The sequence below is a fragment of the Staurois parvus genome, unplaced genomic scaffold (assembly GCF_062004578.1).
Source record: "Staurois parvus isolate SC_StPar_1 unplaced genomic scaffold, SC_StPar_1.0 ptg000147l, whole genome shotgun sequence".
In the NCBI taxonomy this organism is placed as follows: Eukaryota; Metazoa; Chordata; class Amphibia; order Anura; family Ranidae; genus Staurois; species Staurois parvus.
Genome location: NW_028317943.1, coordinates 212708 through 233585, shown reverse-complemented (window position 1 = coordinate 233585; position 20878 = coordinate 212708). Strand labels below are relative to the sequence as shown.

The following is a 20878-nucleotide window of genomic DNA, read 5'->3' as shown; positions in this document are numbered from 1 at the left end:
TATTTATGAAGGGAGCCATGGTTGTCACACAGGCTGGACTTCAAATTTGTCTGCCTTGATCTATCTCCATTACATTGTGGATTGATGAGACTATTAACTTACATCAGGGTGGACTGACCATTCAGTAGGGGGCCCCATGAGATGCTCCTAATACCTTTCATTCATAGGCTTTTTTGGGTGTGGTTTGAGTGTGGGCAAGGACACAGGCCCCATGATCCCCTATTGCCCGGGGGCCCCATGAGTTGTCAGTCCGCCCCTGGTCTACATAATAAGCATAAGCTTCCTTGTTCTTTGTCAGAGGAAGTGACAAGGAGACTTCATTTCTGGCAGATCAACCGATATTTTCTGTACTTGGTGAAAATGTTCTTAAACTGAAAAAAAGAAAACAAATGTCGCTACATCTAAAACTGCTAAGCTGCAAAACATTTATTTTTGTAAATTTTTTTAGTTTAGCTTTGCTTTTAAAGTTAGAGTAGGATATTTTATTGTCCTTCCCACCATCTAGTTGGTACCTAAAGTGTGGGCAGCTGTTAAAACTGTGAAGATTACTATCACAAATTCTAGCTTCTTCTGTTCTGGAAAGTAACACAAAAAAAAAAAAAAAAGCAAAAATTGTGAGCAGAGTTATTAAGAGAATTCTTACAGGTTGTATTGGTTACTATACATTCCACTTTGCCCTGATTACATTGAAATTCTGCTTTTTTCCTACTTTTGCTTCTCTGCATATATATTTTTTTCCTAAAATGTTTGGTAGCTACGAAGAATACAGACTTAATTAAAAAAACTAAATCTTGATTATCTTCTAGTTTATTATTTTAATGTTATGTAAAAAGAGAACACACAAGCAAGGGGTCTTTTCTCTTAGATGTAATGTGATGGTATTTTTTATTTATAATTATTTTAATGTTATGTAAACAAAAAAAAGACATTCAAGCAAGCTATATTGTAATGGTTTTATATTTGAGGCATGCGTTCTACTGTATATTTTCTACACAGATTGGGCTTCATGCACATGGCCGTGCAGTGTGCAGAGCATGCATAATTACTCTCCTGGGACCTGCAGCTGCTGTGTACAGCCACCCATTGAGATGAATTCAATCTACGGCTGTACTCGGTTATGAGCCAAGGGGGTTGAGTAAAGCATGCGCACTGTCCTATGATCCAGTGTGCTTTCTGAGCATACATCCATGCTTGTGTGGGTGCTTTACGCAACCCCCGGTGCAGATTCTAAATCCTCTGAATTGGAAGCAGTACACAGCAGCTGCATGTCCCAGGAGAGTGATTATGTGGGCTCTGCACACTGTATGGCCATGTGCATGAAACCTAAGCTGTTTAACAAATGTACAGTAGAATTCATGCTTCAGATATGAAACCATTACAACATTAATTCTGAAAATTAAAATCAGTTGGTTTGAAATTTCAAGTTAATTTGAAAATTACAAAGAAAACCACCATCACCATCATAGTACATGTAAGAGAGAAGACCGCTTGCTTGTGTGTTCTTCTTTCTTTTTTCTTTCTAATTCAGTGCTTGGGATTTCCTATCCATGACCTAAGGAAGTGCATAGTAAACTGTTCAGTAGACTTCCTGCTGCTAAACTTAACAGTGCGTAGGACAATATAGTGTCAGCAGCTAGAAAAGCACACAGCACACATTTTATTTATATTTCATGCTTCTTCCACAGAGCCTTTCCTCAAATATATTCATGTTCCTCATTAAACTGCAGCCAGCTGCTTACCATGTCAGGCAAGTAGAATCTGTCTAGACGAGTTTGGTTGCCTGTAGCGACAGACAGCTCATTTTTTTTGAGCAGTCAGCAGGAACGTCTATCTGTAGGAAAAATAACAAATACATTTAAAAATTTCATTTTTTATTTACAGTGCCTTTTCAACAGTATATTTTCGATCTTAAAAGACCAGTATACTCCAAAACAAAAAAAAATAAAATAAATTAATGTATTTCAAGTTGGACCATAAGCTAATTTATGCAGATGTTTCACCTGTTTACAGAAATGTAGATATTTTTTGTAGCTTTGCTTTTGATCATAGGGGCAGAAAGAAGGACATTTAATGTTTATAAGGAGCAGGGTCTGTTCATAAACCCTGGAAAGCTCCTACGGCTTTTTTGGGTATTGGTGACTGTGGGAAGAATGTGGACACAAGCAGTCTCTTTTCAGCCAGTCACAAGAAAGCAATTGGATGGTGGGGATACATACCCGAAGAACATTGGTGAATCTGAGATATCTGTTCCTAATTGTTTTTTTGCTAAGGCTATCAGGGACCAAATAAGTACTACCTTTCACTGATAGTGGTCCATCCAGGCAAAAGTGGTTAGCAAAACAGGCATGGTAGTTTTTATGAGTTCTGGACAGAAAAGAAACTGCATGCTGCAAAGCATTGCTGCTTACTACCCCAGTTTACCATCTTTGGTTTTAAATTGTCATTTCTTATAAGCTAAAGCTTTTTTTTCATTTCTGAATATTTTTTAATACATGGATACATGACTCTACAAACACAGTGTAGCCACTTAATTGTGCTTTGTTTCTTTGCTGATAATTAACTGTTTAAGAATTTCACTGAGTGGGGGTGCGTATCCCACTGCACCTCAAGGCCACCCAACTAAAATATAATATAAATATAATTTTGTTATAGAATTAAAATTATTTCAATAAATTAAATATAATACATGTATATACGTATAGGGTGAGGAAAGAAACCATTGTGACAATTTTACATACCTAGAGAGAAATCCATATCGATGTTGACATGTCATATCTTGACAGTGCGGTATCTTTCTATCATAAGGTCCAACAATACATTATCTCACTAAGAATATTACAGGTTAATCTGTCAATAATATGTAATGTGGATACACCCATCCATGTTGATATAACACACCACTAATGGACAGGCCCCACATTCTACATACCCAAAAAAAATACCTCTCTAGGGATGATCACATATATATCCCAATATAATTGGGTATTCCTCTACCCCAAGAAAACAAAAGGAGGAGGGGGAGTCAAGATAAGGAAAAAGAAATTGCATGTGATCCAAAAGGAAAAGAAAGTGCTCTCAAATCCAAACTAACCTAACATGTTTCACTCCTTGGATGGAGCTTCATCAGAGATGAATAAAGTAAAAAAAACTAGTCAGCCAATGAGGAGAGAGAAGGGGTGGGGCCAAGCCACAGCTCCATGTGCGAATAGACACACAGGGTTGTGGGTGCCCCCATAGCAAGCTGCTTGCTGTGGGGGCACCCGACAGACAGGAGGAGCCAGGAGGGCCTGTGGGGGACCCAAGAAAAGGAGGATCCGGGCTACTCTGTGCAAAACCACTGCATACAATAGGCAAGTATAGACACGTTTGTTATTTTACAAAAAAAAAAAATAACCTTTTACAATCCCTTCACTTTGTTGAGATCATTTTAATTATTTAATAAAAGTTATATTTTGGTGGCCTTGAGGTGCGGTGGGATACACACCTCCATTCAGTAAAATTTATAATTGTTACATAGGATTAATTATTGGAAGATTTAAGGCATAGTTTGATGATTTGTAAACTGTTTAAGAATTCTAATGATGGTGTTCCTAGGGCTATCTTTTGCAATTGTTTGTATCCAATATGTTGTTTAATTATGGCTTGTGTGTCCAGGAATACCCATAGATTATATGACAATCTGTGGATGTGATGGGGGTTTTTTTTTCAGGGGTGTCTCTTGAGCCAAATAGTGGGTATGAAATACTGTCTGATTCTATTGTCCCCAAGTCTATATTCTAGCATCCGCTCCTGCTCCCTTCCCCTGTCCTTATGGTTACTCCACAAGCCCAGCTTAGTTGATTACACATTTGTGTCATACTTTGCCTTTCCTCAAGCCTGAGGACAAAGGGATCACGCAGCTGTGATCTTTTGGTGCTGCATGGGGTTAATATGAGCTGCTGTACCTGTCAAGGACACTTGTCAAAAGTGGCAACTATGCTGTACCTCCCTGCCCCTCATTCAAAAAAGCTGTACTATTGCTTCTCACAATGAAAAGTGCTCTTTGAATGGAGAAGGTGAACATTTTATCTATCTGTCCATCCTCCATTCAGAAAATGCTTCTCATTGCAAGAAGCGATATTATCATCTAGAAGAGCAGCCAAATGGACACTTCTCATTCAGTGTAAGTAGCGCCCTTGTGGTGATTTAAAAACAAACAAACTATACTTTAATATATAGTAAATTTGTTTGTTTGTTTTTTCCTTCAAAGTGAATATCCATCAAATGGTACCAAAATTGTGTGATGAAAGAAAAGTAAAGTCCGAATTTTATTTTTTGAATCTTTTCCTGTAAGCTATCAATGATGGGTCAGTTATAAAAAAAAAGCTGAATGGGTGAAAGATGATCAGTCAGACTTTTTTTTTCTTATAGTAACTTATTATTTATTTATTTCAGGTACTTATATAGTGCCGTCAATTTATGCAGCACTTTACATATATATTGTACATTCACATCTTTTAGTACATAACACAACTGTTCCTTGTAATAAATAATGCACAGCATTAGTTTTGTATGAGCAACTGTATGTCTGCCTTCTGATTGTCTGGCTAACAGTTTGCTAGGAAAAATACATATCACCTAACCCTAAGGATAAAGGTTTTGTCCATGCAAAACATTCTGCATTACTACTTTTACATGCCTTAACTACAGGTTATACAGCAGGAGTTGAGAACTCCATCTACTGTCTACCTGTATTATTGTTACATTGCCTCTATTTCTTAAATAGCTTCATTTTAATAGCTTGTCACATATTTACTTTGAAAATATAAAATTTAGTACTGTGCTTTCATATTTCAACTGCTGCTTTGAAGTGAATGTTAATACCTAAAATCCCTGAGCCATGTGTTAGGAAAATGCAGCAGATGTTAAGCAGACATGGTGAAACTGCCACATGCAATATGCTTGCACCCCAGAGAAAATTAGTTCAGCATTACAGTGTGTGTACGTATATATTTTTATAAAAATAAATGTGTATATGTATGCGTGTATATTATTGAATCATTGATAACATAATTGTCAAAATACCTGTTGATTTCTGTATTCCCCCGCCCCTCATATTTTTTTTTTCATCTGTATATGTAGTACTCTATATAATATTGATTAAAAACAAAAAAACTGGTACCAAAGTAATCTTCAGCCATTAGTCAGATAATCCCTTCCCAATGAGTGGTTGCTGTGAGCAGCAGTTGTATATCTTTTTCACTATTTATATAAACCAGTCCCATTGACCTTTTATTAAACCATTGCTGTTGTTCTGGCTTTCTTAACTGTACTGCAGAAGCTGCTACAAATAACAGTAGCTGCATGCAGCGCTACAACATATTGGGTGAGATTTAGCAAAACTGGAGCGCTCAATCTGGTGCAGCTGTGTGTGGTATCCAACTCACTTCTAAGATTTGACAACAAAACCTAGAAGGTTATTGGTTTCTGTGCAGAGCTGCACCAGATTTTGCACTCTCCAATTTTAGTAAATCTCCCCCATTGGGTTTTCCAGAGCATTGTTTCTCTGTGTAGGGCTTTTGGCATTGAAAGGTCAAACAAAGATGTCGCCTAACTGCCACTACCCTTTAACTTATCAGGTATTGTAGGCTTGTGCCTATATGTGCCACAATTGGATGGTTGTGTAAAAAAAAAAAAAAAAAAAAAAGCAACACCCAAGTCTTTCTGCAAGTGGTTGCAATCCTGAAATTTACACTAGGAATGGTAGGTTTGCACCTAAAGAGCCACATGGGGCTGTGCTGACAGTGACTCCTGTAATGATGCCTGCAAAATACTATGGCAAATGGCACTCTGTCCAGCTTGCTTTGTTTGATGGTGAGCAATGAAGGACCATCCTAACAGTCCACAAGAAATGCAGTTGCAGTATTAACAAAATACATGCCAATTAGACATACCCCACTCACTCCTGCTGCTGATTATATTGATGGAGTCAAGGAACAGGAAGAGCTGTGCAATGGATGAAAAAGTGGGCCTGTGCAAAAGGGCAACATCAGAATGCCCAGTATAAGTTTATATCTTTCACAATTGCCTTGTTTTTCAATCTGAAGAATAAAGTTGCCTGAGTAGCTTTAGCAAGAACCTAACATTTAACCTGGCCATTCTTAACCAAGGTTCTGTAGAACCCTAGGGTTGTTCCAGAGGTTGCCAGGGGTTCCTTGAGCTGTGGCTGATTGACCTCCTGTCTGATGGTGACTGTATAGTGCCAGGGCCAGTTAACACGAGACACCAATGATCTTTTTAGCTGTCTGTAAGACTGACATTCTGACCACCAATGTAAGAGGCATTTTTATAACTGATCCTGGATGAACTGGTTTTAGTAAGGGTTTCCAAAAAGAAAAAAAAATGGGGTAAAAAGCTTGAGAAACGCGCAGCTAAACCTTACTCTATTGAGTAACCCTTCTAATGCTGTTTTTGCACTTAACCTTATTCAAACAACAACATTTTTGCCCTTAAAACTACCCTGTAAAACTTAAATTGAACCTTTTATTCTGATTCTTTGGAGCTGAAAACAAAATACCGGTTCAGTGCAGTAGTTGGATAGAGTTGATATAGCTTCTACCTGCTACAATTTTGTTTTGCTTTATAATCAAATATTTAAAATATACCTATGACTAGAAATTTTACCCCAGGTTCCAGTGTGTACCCTGGGTGACATCTGTCCCTTTTGTGTTAAAAGCTCTTTGGTGTATTTGCTAGTGTGCTTTGGAACATTATTGTGCTAAAACACATATTTTTAGCTCAACTTTCAGACAGCCTCACATTCTCATCAAGCTTACCTTTGATATGATGCAGAATTCATAGCTGACTTTATGACTGAAAGTTGCCCCGTCCCTAAAACAACAAAGCAGCATCAAACCATATTTCCACCACCATGCTTTACAGTCTTTCTTATTATAGATGCATGCACTTTGACATCTATTGTTGCAAGAGTTACCGTATATACTCGAGTATAAGCCGAGTTTTTCAGCACATTTTTTGTGCTGAAAAACGGCCCCCTCGGCTTATACTCGAGTCAACGTCTGCAGGGGGCTGCTGTCTCTTACCTGGCTCCGGTCCCACGACGATCCGGTCCAGGAAGCGCGGCTGCTCCTTCATTCGGTTCGTCCACTGGATGTTCGCGCGGCTGCTCGGCTCCGCCTTCTCACCGGTGATTGGCCGCCAGAACTGTAGCTCAGGAAAGGCACACAGGCGGCCAATCACCGGCGAGGAGGCGGAGCTGAGCTGCCCCGCGAAAATCAAGTGAAGGAGATGCAGGTAAGTGTGCCGTGCTTAGGTGCTGCTGCAACCACATATGCTGGCTGCAGCAGCACCATACTGGAACAGGGGTCAGCAAGTGTCAGTGGGAGGAATAGTGCCCCATCATTGGTGTCACTGATACCAATGATGGGGCATTATTCCTCCCACTGACACCAACGATTGGGCACTATTCCCCCCCCCCCACTGACACCAACGATTGGGCACTATTCTCCCCCCCCCCCCCCCACTGACACCAATGATGGGGCACTATTCCACCCCCCACTGACAACAATGATGGGGCACTATTCCACCCCCCACTGACACCAATCATGGGATACTATTCCTCCCCCCCACTGACACCAACGATGGGGCACTTTTCCTCCCCCCCACTGACACCAACGATGGGGCACTATTCCTCCACCCCCCCACTGACACCAATGATGGGATACTATTCCTCCCACTGACACCAATGATGGGACACTATTCCTCCCACTGACACCAATGATGGGACACTATTCCTCCCACTGATACCAATGATGGGGCACTATTCCACTGACACCAATAATGGGGTGCTATTCCCCCCACTGATACCAATGATGGGGCGCTATTCCTCCCACTGACACCAATGATGGGGCACTATTCCTCCCACTGACACCAATGATGGGGCACTATTCCTCCCACTGACAGCAATGATGAGGCACGATTCTTCCCACTGGTGTTCCCACCCTCGGCTTATACTCGAGTCAATAGTTTTTCCCAGTTTTTTGTGGTAAAATTAGGTACCTCGGCTTATATTCGGGTCGGCTTATACTCGAGTATATACGGTACCTAAGATCAAGAATTGACTTAAAATTATTTGATCTTTTTTACGCCCTTGATAAAGACGTAGGCATACACAACTTTCTGTAAGGGCCTAAAAGAGCTCTTTTAATCTTTGCATTATGACACCACAAACATAAATAGCGAAGAGATACTTAAAGGATAAGTTCATCTTTGGGAACATGTTACATGTTCCACCCGCTTTTAGGGTGGAGCATGTAACATGTTCCCGATCCTGCAGCTGCTGCCAGATCTCCTTCCTACCTGTGACAGAAGTACAGGGAGAATTTCCCTGTACTAGCTGTCGCTGTTTAAAAAACCAGCACAGCCGTGCAGGTCTCCGCTCACATGGCTACGTCTTTCATTCAGTGTTCTGTGAATTAATGGACTCCCAGGTCCCAGCAGCCTTAACGGCTGTTGTCTTGTGGTTCTCAGTGAACTACCATGGCACTGTAAGTGCCATGGTAGTTCATTGAATCTTCCTGTCAGAAGTATCAGCTTGCCTGTACAAGATGTACGACCAAGCAGATAAACTGACAGGTCTACAGAAGACCTGCATGGCACCAGCGATCTGCTGATCTTTGGTGCAATGCTTTACAGGCTTCCACTGCAAATAAAAATAAATAAATGCACATTTTTTTATCTGAAAATAATGTGCATTTATTTTATGTAGAAAGGTGAACGTATCCTTTTACGATAAGATTTGCATACTCCCTAAAAAAGAGCTCTATCTGGCACACCTGATTATTGTATGGATCTGAATGATGGTAAATGTACAGGTGTGCTTAAGTTTTCCACATGACAAATCTGCAGTTTCATTTTAGATTATAAGAATGGATATACCTTTGTTAGTTTTATGTGAAAAATATTATCTTTATCTGTTGACCCTGTTAGAAGATCTAATGTATGCCTATTCAAATATGTTGAACAAGTCAACATTTTCCATGGGATGAACTTACTTTTTTACATGACTGTACCTCACTGATGCTTAATTGGCGAGAACAATGTCAGCCTCAGTTTGTCCCCTTTGGACATCACCTCATTGTCTCTGGTCCAGCATAGTATAGAAGAGGGCAATCCAGCCTGTTAATCACAGGCCCCAAGTCAAAGATACCTCTGCCTTTTTTTTGTCAGTCATTGCTGCATAGGGAGAGTGGTTAGAAATGGAGAGGAGGGTTTAGCTGTTGACTTATTTGATAAAATGGTGAAATGTGCTTATCAGTAACAGTGTTGTTTAGTCTGATTAGGCTGCACTATTTTGGGAAAAATTTAATGGAGTATTTTTTATGAAAATTGAAGGGTTCTGTTTAACCCAAAATTTGCAAGAACATTTCACTTTACTGACCCACAAACCTTGAGATCAAACACAAAATATTGTAATTACAAATCAAGTGGAAAAGCGGTTTACCCCAGCTGATTTTCGCCCTGTTTTAAAGAAAACGTCCTTAAGGCCTCTTTCACACGGCTGTTCCATTTGTCCATTTTTCATCCATCCATTGGGGGATGAAAAACAGACATCAATGCATCTCTGTGGAAAAACAAATGTAAACTGATGATCATCCTTATCTGTCAACATCATCAATGTTTTTTTAAACGAGTCAAAGCCCTATTTTTGTTCCATTAAAAAACCAGAACGGACAAAAAACTGATGTAAACAGGCAATCAGTTTTTGCATCGGTAGTGGATGAAAAAACGAATGTAGACTGAATCCGTTTTTTCTTTGAAAAAATGTGATGGAACTGATAAAACAAATGGAACACCCGTGTGAAAGGACCCTGAATCAGGCATTCCAGTCTGTAGTAGGAAGTGAGGACTGTCTAAGGCAGTGGTGGGCAACCTTTTTTTTCAACTGAGCCAAATCTCGCCAAAACCATGATTGAAATTTATTTTGAGAGCCACATTTTTAAAACTGAAAATACATCTCCCATATAGTAATTCATCCCCCATAGTAATTCATCCCCCATATAGTAATTCATCCCCCATAGTGTAATTCATCCCCCATAGTGTAATTCATCCCCCATAGTAATTCATCCCCCATATAGTAATTCATCCCCCATATAGTAATTCATCCTCCATATAGTAATTCATCCCCCATAGTAATTCATCCCCCATATAGTAATTCATCCCCCATAGCAATTCATCCCCCGTATAGTATTTCATCCCTCGTATAGTATTTCATCCCCCGTATAGTATTTCATCCCCCGTATAGTATTTCATCCCCCATATAGTATTTCATCCCCCATATAGTATTTCATCCCTCATATAGTATTTCATCCCCCCATATAGTATTTCATCCCCCCATATAGTATTTCATCCCCCCATATAGTAATTCATCCCTCATATAGTATTTCATCCCTCATATAGTATTTCATCCCTCATATAGTATTTCATCCCCCATATAGTATTTCATCCCCCCATATAGTATTTCATCCCCTCATATAGTATTTCATCCCCCCATATAGTATTTCATCCCTCATACAGTAATTCATCCCTCATATAGTAATTCATCCCCCATATAGTATTTCATCCCCCCATATAGTATTTCATCCCTCATATAGTAATTCATCCCCCCATATAGTATTTCATCCCCCCATATAGTATTTCATCCCCCCATATAGTATTTCATCCCCCCATATAGTATTTCATCCCTCATATAGTAATTCATCCCTCATATAGTATTTCATCCCCCTATATAGTATTTCATCCCCCCATATAGTATTTCATCCCTCATAAAGTAATTCATCCCTCATATAGTATTTCATCCCCCACAGTACTATTCCCCCCCCCCCTTCTAGTAAGCCAAGTCCCCCGTGTCAATTCACTTACCTTTTGCGTTCCTCTCGCTGTCTTCCCGCGCCGTTCGGGTCTTCAGGGCGGACTGTGAGAGGAGCCTAGCTCCCCTCCCCTCACGTTCGGCACGCTGCCCCGCCTACACACATCCTGACAGCCACATCCGCAAGCCGGATTAAAAGGTCCGCGCGGACTTTTGGGGCTGCCAACCGAGAGGAGGCAGGGGAGCGGCCGACCGAGAGGAGGGAGGGGAGCAGGCGCCCGGCACACAGAAGAGCCGCATTAGACTGGGTAAAGAGCCGCATGTGGCTCGCGAGCCGCGGCTTGCCGACCACTGGTCTAAGGCATCCTACATCTCTAAGATGTATGACAAGTCTAGCAGCCATAACATGCATCACATACTTGTTCCTGTTTCATCTTGTATCCACTTCTTCTTTTAATTGGAGGAAATTGGTCTCAGATGATTATTAAGGTTTTGTGGAAAAAAAAAATGTGTGTTACTCGTTGTGAGGGGGTACCATCCATGTTTACGTAGTTCCTAAGATATTGGCAGCTTGAGTGATTTTAATAATCATTTATTTCTTTAATAATAGTACATTTTAGGAGAGTGGTTTTATTGAATTTCTTTATAAGTTTTTTATATTGTAGTCTTGGTCTGTGGTAGTCACATAGACTGGTTTGTTTGTTTGTTGTTTTTTTTTTTTAACTGTTATAACTGCAGTGCTAAAACTATGATTGTCCTCTAAAACACAATAGGGCTAAATCGTTGCTCACTCTAAATACATTGTAGTGTCATCTTATAGGAATGATGAATTGTGGTATTTAACAAGATGCATTCTCCAGAGGCTGTAAATGATAGCAGAAGCACACTACCTTAGAGGAAGTTTGCATTTTCCCAAATCCTGTAGAACAGAATGTAGTTTTTATTCTTGCTTGTAAAGTTGCTTTAATGTGTTGCTAAACCCACAACAGTAAAATCAATCTGTATATGCAGTAAAGCATGCTTGGTATACTCATTGCAGAACCTAAGGGGTTAATCCTCTGCATTCTGTAAAAAGGCTGTTTGGTCCTGTTTTCTCTGCCCCTCCTCTTGTTGAAATGTCCACTTGATAAGACAGACTGAACCTGTAGTCACATGCTCAGTTTGGTGTGTATTGCTAGAGGGTTTTTTTTTTTTCTTTGGGAGAGTGCATGTGATCAGCACAGGGCCAATCAGCACTGTCCAGACAGAGGGTCCTCCTACAGCAGAAATAAAACTCCTCCTACAAGTTTTAACCTGTGCTCTAACCAGTGGTCTGCTGAAGTCACAAGACTGCTCTAACTGCTGATGAGAAAAGGTATTTAGCAGTTTATATTTACATTTAAATAATTGCATTTCCATGTTCTATGTACTGTGGGAGGTCAGATATAGTGAATGCAGGGTCCTGGGTTTAGTAACACTTTAACTTAAATCATATGCAGATCGAAAGGTCACTAGTGTTACAAAATGGTGCTGCATTGTATTTCTTGATTTGAGCTTCTCATCAGTGTTTTAGCTGCTTTTTGCCAACAAGTGCAGCTTAAAGCGGAGCTCAAGTCTCCTGTGAAAAAATACGTCAGTAGCTACAAAAACTGTAGCTACTGACTTTTAAAAAACAGCCACTCACCTGTCCCAGGATCTAGTGGTGTGCTCACGCCAGCCAGCTTCACTGGCCGTCCTTTCTCCCTGGTGCTGGCATCTTAACTGTGGGCACCCGGCTGTGACAGCTTGCGGCTTCACAGCTGGGTGACCGATGCACATGTGCGATTAGTGCTGTGCATTGTGAATGGTCCCACAGGAGACCTTCCAATTACCTAGATGGTCAGAGTGGAGGTGGGAGTGGGTACCTATCAAAGTCAGGTATCCGCTCCCCAAAGGTGCCAATTTTTCATGGGGGATGAGTTCTTAAAGCTGAATGTCCCCTTTTAGGTGGAGCTCTGCTTTAAGAGAGGGTCAGGGCTTTAGAGCACATACATCACACACAATGTCCAGGACTGGTTAAAGGACAAAATGCTTCTCTACCCTGTGTTGTTTAGAATGTGACCATCCATTTTGTTTAGGAATAGGAACAAGGGGCCAGGGGAGACTATGTGATACTGGCCGATCTTCTAGCGTTGACTTAACTCTAGGATGAGACAGATGCATTCCAAATCAAGTAAACCTTATACCTTTTTCCACATTTAAACCTGAGCTCCAGGGATAACAATAATCCTTCCTTGCAGTTGGGTAGCCCAAACATTCACTGGTGGTAAATCAGTCACCATCATTTTAAAACCCATGCAGATAGTAGTTTCACCTGCAGTGAATGTTTGGTGAATTTATAAATATTCCCTTGGATACTTATCTAGTAAGGATTCACATCTACTTTGATATGCATCTTTTCAGATTCAGGTTGTATTGCTTTAAAGGACTATTAGGCATATCTTACACATGTTACAGCAAGACATTATAAGCAATAAATGTCACTGAAAGCACATAACCGTGCAGTTTCATAAATTTTATTGTCATCTGCCATAATACATTTATGTTTGTATAATTTAACAGAGAATCATTTTGGAACAGCAGCAGTGTGAGAGATCAGATACAAGCTTTCAGAGGCTCTGCATGTTTTGTGATGAAGAATTTAAAGGAAACAGGTTTGTTTTATTTATTCCCTATTGTGATCTTTTTGCATTCCTAGCTAATAGGAGTGTATTGTTTACTAGAACCTGGAATTTCATAAACTTAATTGTTTTATGCATTGCTTCCAAAATTTTGAAAGGCTTTATTATTTCAAATAATTGTACCACCAACAAAAATAAAGGTAAGAAGAAAATAGAGGCATCAATGCATTTACAGTGCTTGGAATTTCATGTTATTGGACCATTAACTACACTGTAATATTACCATGGCTCCTAAACATAGCTTTGCAATGACTTTACTGCTTTCTAGGCCTGATTCACATGGGCACCAGGGGACAGTAAAAGTAGGTAGTTGAGCCATGGTTTTAGCACCCCTGACCACCCATCTAAAGATAAACTTTCAGCCGTACATATCCCATGGCAAAAAAAATAATTGTCGCCACACTATAATCGGCGTTTGCACACATGAAAATAGTTTTATGTAGGATTAATTTATGCTTTGCTTTTTTTTTTTTTTATGTATTAAGTACTGTTTTTATGAGAAATACTTATTGATGTTCTATGCCTGGGGAATAGGTTTTTTTTTTTTTTTTTTTTTTTTTTTACTATCAACCTATTTTGTTTTTCACTTTTACATACTAATGAAAATTCTCGACAATAAGTAACATTGCCTGTCCCTTGAGACTTCAGCATACTGAATCTTTTAGAAATGACTTAGGGCAAAATTCTTTAAACGGAGATAAGGGTCTTTCTTTTGAGCTATTTTGCTGTAATTTTTAGTTCTCTGAAAGCTTAGAAGGGGTGTTGCTGCGTTTCCTGCTGCAAGCACAGTCTGCCCAGATTTTTGTACAGCATGGAAAAGCAAGAATACCAGGGAATTGTCTCATTAGAATAACCGTGTGCATTAATCATCAGTCACCTGATATTTTTATTTATTTTGATAGAATTACGGTATCTTTTTTTTTTTTTTTTTTTTTTTTGTACCAAATGGAGTTTTCCTGCACTTAAAGGAACTCTATCATTAAAAGAACTATGAGAACTGCTATTATCTGTCTCCTTTTGCTAGTTAGCTGGCTGTATCTGAATTTAAAGTGGAACTTTAGTAAGAAAATGAAGTCCTGCTAGATCACTTCAGGCTGTCCCCTTTTGCAGCTATAGCTATGCGAAACATTAAAAAATAAGTGCCTATACTGTTTAAAATCCAGTAATACACTGTCTCTCCCTGCTGTGCACATGCTCAGTTGCTCTCTATTTTTAGGCACTGTGCCAAAAATGTAGAGGCTAATCTGCTGACAGCCTAAAGATTTACTGTTGCTCATGGGCACTAGGCTTCAGCAAAATGGCAGCCTCCAGCAAGCGTTAACAGGAGCAATCCTCTCCAGGCTGTGGTCATCCCTGCTGCTTGTGCACCTTTTTCTTTCACACTTTTCCCTTCCACATAACTTTCTTGTTAATGTGCTTTGATACAGCACTTTGGAAACATCCAACTTCTTTTGCAATTACCTTTTGAGGCTTTCCCTCCTTATGGAGGGTGTCAATGATGGTTTTCTGCACAACTGTCAGGTCAGCAGTCTTTCCTATGATTGTGATTCCTACTGAACCAGACTGAGAGACCATTTAAAGGCTCAGGAACCCTTTGCAGGTGTTATGGCTTAATTAGCTGATCAGAGTGGGACACTTTGAGCCTAGAATATTGCACCTTTTCACAATATTCTAATTTTCTGAGATTGTGGATTTGGGGTTTCATGAGCTGTAAGCCATAATCATAACAATTATGACAAATCACAGCTTGAATTATCTTGCTTTGCATGTCATGAGTCTATCTCATATATTAGTTTCACCTTTTAAGTTGCATTACTGAAATAAATGAACTTTTGCACGATATTCTAAGTTTTTGAGTTTCACCTGTATAGTTTGGAGTATTTTACAGACCATCTAAGTAAAAATAGTGAAACACGATAAAGGAAAAAAAAAGTAGCAAAAAAATTATCTGCCACTTGAGGTGGAGAGTAGGGCTCCTTACAAAACTTTCCTTTATGCTCATATGGCCAATCTACACAGCCAGGAATTATAGTACAGATACTGACTAATACTATCAAGATGTTTATTCCAAAGTTCATACAGCTGTTTAAAGCTGATTGGATCTGTATGTGCAGATTGGTGTTAGGGGCATAAAGGAATGGTTTGCATGGCTCTGCCCACTATCTTAAGGTGAGCCATAAGCCCCCTATTTTTAGATCTGTTATTGAAAATAGACCTGCAAAAAACCTTAATGTACAATGTAAGATATCACAGCTGTTTTGGGCAGTACTTCCCTATTCATAATTGTACGGTACAGGATGTAGGCTCCTTTAAATCTTCATCATGGGTTATATGCTGTGACCTTTAGGTGAGGACACTGGCAAGCAAAGGTGTTAGGACAGCCTATATAACCCCTCCTGTGCTCAGCAATCAGCATGTTTTTGCTGTTGCCCCTGGGTAATGAACAACCTCTTTCTACAAGTTTTGAGCTTGTGGCTTATTATTCTGAATATACTGGAAAATTGAAGGATTCAGGCATCAACAACACTGTGGCAATAAGATTGCAGTTTCCGGATTGGTCATCCATAGCAGCGCCTTGGGCCATACCTCGACCTCACCACATGTAAGATGAGAGGCAGACCTCTAAAGATGTCTCTGGCACTGGACTCTGTGTTTAGCGTTGTCCTTCATCAAATCCGTACAATGTAGTGTGGTTAGCTGCAGAGTGCTCTACAAGTCCAGGATAGAGGGAATTTGAATCCTGGTGGTTCCAGTCCCTGAAGATTCTCTGCGAAGTGGGCAAAGCAGGGAATTTCCACCTAGTGGTCGTTCCCTTGGGAAGATATTGATTCGGGAGCTTTGCACCTTCCCCTATAAGGGCCTCTACCTCCACCCCATCCCACCCCCCACCATCTCACATGTAGCAGCACCCCCAAAGCCTGGGGGTAGTCCCTGGACACCAAGCTCCTGCCTTGGACATAAGGGGGATGGGCGGCGGGAGCACTTTCACCCAGGGGAGCAGTGTGTGACAGGGCTGCTGCAGTACTTTAAGTTTGTCGCAGCCATGGCCTAGCATGTGCCAGTATGGTCTGTAACAACTCCAGGCTTTTGCAGCTCAATGTGCTGACTGCTTGGGACAAGGCTCCCTCAGTCTCTAGTGGGCAGGCACATGTGTTTATGTCCCAAAGCCAGGATAACTCTGACCTGGTGGCAGACCATCCCTGCACTAGAATCAGGGGAAGTCCCTTCTCCCATAAACCTAAACAGTTCTCATGACAAATGCCAGCCTGTAGGACTGGGGAGCTGTCCTGGAGATGAAAACAATCCAAAAAGACATGGTCATCGAGGTTGTTCAAACTTTCCATCAACTTTCTTGCAAGAAAGGTCACCCACCTATCCCTGCTGCACAGGACCAACCAGCTTCAGGGGGAACCAAGGAGAGTTCAGTCAGACAAAGCCTCAGCCATGGCTTACATTTAATCTTTAGGGCAGCAACAGAAGCCACTGTGCACTTCAAGAAATGGACCCAATTCTGACTTGGGATGAAATGCACAATCCAGGCTTATACACAGTCCACATTCCTGAAGTAGACAACTGATAGCAGACTTTCTTGGCTGTTGGCTCCTAGATGCAAGGAAATGGATTCTTGACCCTGTCACCACTGGGGGATGCTGGATGTTGACCTGTTGGGATCCTGCTTCAACAACCAGGTGGACAGGTTTGTGGCTAGGAACAGCGATCCAAAGGCCTTTGCAGTGGACACACTAGTGACCCTTGGGATCAGTTCTGCCTGATATACAGTACATCTTCTCTCCACTACTTATTGTTTTTCTGCTGCTTTGCATGATTGAGGTGGGGGGCACACCAGTAATTTTGGTGGCAGCAAATTGGCCCAAAGGGACTCGGTACTCAGACATTCTTCGACTCCTGTGTGCACTTCCGGACCAATCAAACCTGTTGTTTCAAGAACCTGTTTATCACCCTTCTTTGCAGTCACTGGCTTTGATGGCTCGGCTGTTGAAATCTGTGTCCTGAAAGATTAGGATCTCTGTGTGGCCATTATTCCTACGCTGCCTAAAGCTAGGAAATCAACCTCTTGCAAAGTCTGTCATCATACTTGGAGAGCTTAATTTGTATAGTTTAAGGTAGGGAAGTTTCACCCTAAACATTACCCCATGGGACGTATTCTGTCCTTTCTGCAGTTTGGACTGGAGCAACTTTTGGCCTTGAACACCATGAAGGGTCAAGTCTGAGCATTGGCCATTCCTTTTCAGAGACCATTGGCAACTCATTCCCTCAGTGGCCTTTTTTTTTATGGGGTGGTTTGTAGACCTGTCTTGCCTTGGAATCCTAAAGTGGTCCTGTTGGCTTTACAGAAGCCTTGCTTTGACACTATTCGGGATATTCCCTTGGCTAACCTTGCTCTTAAGGTAATTTTTCTTGTGGCTATCACATCCATGAGATGGTTCTCTAAGAAGTAGCAGACTTATCCTGTAAAGAACTCCTTCCTTGTTCTTAAAGACATTGTGGTATTGAAGCCTCGAGTCTCATAGTCTTACCCTTCTCCCTAGTGTGGTTTCCTCCCACTTTATTCAGGACATCATCCTGTCTTCTCTTTGGCTTTCTTAAAAGCACCCCAAAGAGATCTCTGACGTCCCATGATCAAGATTTAAAGGTGTCTTTTTTTTTTTTTTTTTTTTTTTTTTGTTCTGTACTGTCATCCAAGAAAAGGGATTCTTACAGGTAAGTCAGAAATCCTAATCAATTACCAAAGTGATAAATTTGTTTCCTTGCAGATCTATTCTTTTTAAACACATGAAAGAAGAGCACTCATTCAATGTTGGACTGCCAGATAATCTTGTATATTGCAATGAGTTTCTAGATGTGTTACAGAGAAAATTGGACAAGTAAGTGCAATACTTGAATCAATTATAATGTTTATTATAATGCTTCAGTTCTTATTGGTCGGAGCTTTATGGGGCTTTCTGTAACTTGTTTACTCCTGCAGCAAAAAACCCTCAGCTCTGTGCCTTCCTAGGAGTTTCACTCTTCCTTCTAAAATGTTCCCTTGTGTCACCACTTTTCTTTGATTTAGTTGCAACGTGGACAGACCTAAAACGATACTAAATACTTGCCTGCTCTGTGCAGTGGTTTTGCACAGAACAGCCTGGATCCTCTTCTTCTCAGGTCCCCCGCCAGCGCTCCTGGCTCCTCCTTCCTGTCGGGTGCCCCCATAGCAAGCAGCTTGCTATGCGGGCACCCGAGTAGGCACACTCCCAAGCTGCTGCTCTGTGTGTCCAGTCACACGGAGCAGCGGCTCGGCCTCGCCCCCTTTGGCTCCCACTTCTGTCTCAGCCAATGAGGAGGCATAGACCTTGGACAGCCAAGGTTCTCATGCACATAGCTTGATCTCGATAGGACTCGGGTAAGTATTAGGAGGGCTGGGGGGACTTCTGCACACACAAGGTTTTTTACCTTTATGCATAGAATGCATGACGGTAAAAAAAACCTTGAGCCTTTACAACTACTTTAATGTGAAAAAAAGAGACTATATGTATAACATAGAGTAAGGCCTTGTTTACACTTGCGACTGGGAAATAGGGGGTGGGGTTGGGGTGTAAACACATGCAGTTAAATAGCGTTTTTACTGTCCCAACCCTCCTAGCCGCTACCCCCATAAGCTGCAAAGGCAGTGGATGGGGGAATACACATGCTGCAACTTTGATACTTTGCATCATGGTGGGGCAAAAACGACCCATCCCCCCCCCCCCCAGTCCTGTTCCGCAGACAGTACTGTAATGTGCAGTGGTGTTGGTTTTTAGGGGTTGAAATGGGCAGAGAGATGGCAACATAACACCTCTTCACCACCTTTCAAACTCCCTCAGAAGAGTTATCCACTGAGGATTCTTCTTCAGAGGGCGCCACAAATGTAAACGAGCTTAAAGTGTGTAATATGTATAATATTTTAACAATGTTAAGTTGTAATTTAACTAAAGCCACCCATATTAGCACTTCTTTTGTAAAAGTGGTACTTTCAAGAACTACCTGCATTTTCAGCATGTTTCAGTAAAGTTACCTAAATGAGCGGCAGGAATTTATAAGTCTGGCGCAGGCCATTGTAAAGGGTCAGAGTGCTAGAAAAATGTTTGTAGGGCTTTATTAATTTCCCCAGAATGTGTTAAGCTAAAAAACTGTGGGGATTAAATAATACTTTAATGAAAAAAAAAAAAATATATATATATATGTATTTTGTTAGTCCTTTATGTTAATATATTCCTTTTATCCCATTTTATTTTCTTAGTTTGCAGTGTTTATATTGTGAAAAAATATTTAGAAACAAAAGTACTCTAAAGGACCATATGAGAAAAAAACAACATCGCAAAATCAAAGCGCAGAACCAGGAGTACGATCGATTCTATATAATCAACTATTTGGTAAGTCTGTAAATGTTGTACAAATAATATTCAAACATTAACATCTTATCAATAAATATTTCTTACTCTTAAAGACTAAGTTCACCTTTTGGAACATGTTACATGTTCCATACGTATTGAGGGTGGATCAAGTAACATGTTCCAGCTTCTGCCGCCAGTCCCCCCAATTACCCCTCTCGCTGTGACAGAAGGCAGGGGATCTTCTTCCCACACCCAATGTCACTTTATGAAAAGTGTGGCTGTGAGGAGCTCCGCGCACAGTTGGGTCATTCATTCACAGTTTATCATGAATGACTGAGCTAAAAGTATTTTCAGCCACCGTGGCTGATGGCTTGTAGTTCTAAATGACCTGTGAGGGCACTGATGAGCACTCTTCTCATCCATTCACAAGCCCTGCTTTCAAACAGACAGCCTGTATGGAGGTATGGTCAAAAAACTTCTGGGCTTGTCTGCAGAAGCCTGACATTACACCCCTGATCCACTAATCAGGGGTGCAATGCACCCCAGGCTCCTGCAGAAAAAAAAATAATGCATATATTTTTTTTGTCCAAAATATGTGCATTTATTATTTTTTCTGGAAAGTCAAATTTATCCTTTCAAGGATACTGAAAGAATATGTAGGCTATCCCTATAATCTGCAATATACGTAATAATGAAGAGGTATTTGCAAGCCCCCCTGAGACTTTAGGTAATGTAGTTTAAAATATAGTAATGATGCAATTGATGAGATATCAACTTGGTAGGCTAAGAAGATGCAGGAAACTGTATTGTCAATATATTAGTTTTCTAAGAGACACTCTCAAGACAGCCCCACAATCAGTATTCATTGTGTGTAGTATAGAAAGCTTGAACTGACATCTAAACAAAAGTAGTTTATATGCTGAAATGGCATAAACAAA

General features: G+C 40.6%; 1 protein-coding gene across 1 annotated transcript in view; it reads left to right on the top strand.

Moving 5' to 3' along the window:
• Positions 1 to 20878, top strand: part of LOC149464702 (zinc finger protein 277-like) — a 110306-nt gene that overhangs the window by 63953 nt on the left and 25475 nt on the right. Inside the window, exons 5-7 of the mRNA XM_089673953.1 lie at positions 13448 to 13539; positions 18342 to 18452; positions 19847 to 19979. Coding sequence (XP_089530079.1) covers positions 13448 to 13539; positions 18342 to 18452; positions 19847 to 19979 — 336 coding nt within the window. The remainder of the gene's footprint in view (positions 1 to 13447; positions 13540 to 18341; positions 18453 to 19846; positions 19980 to 20878) is intronic.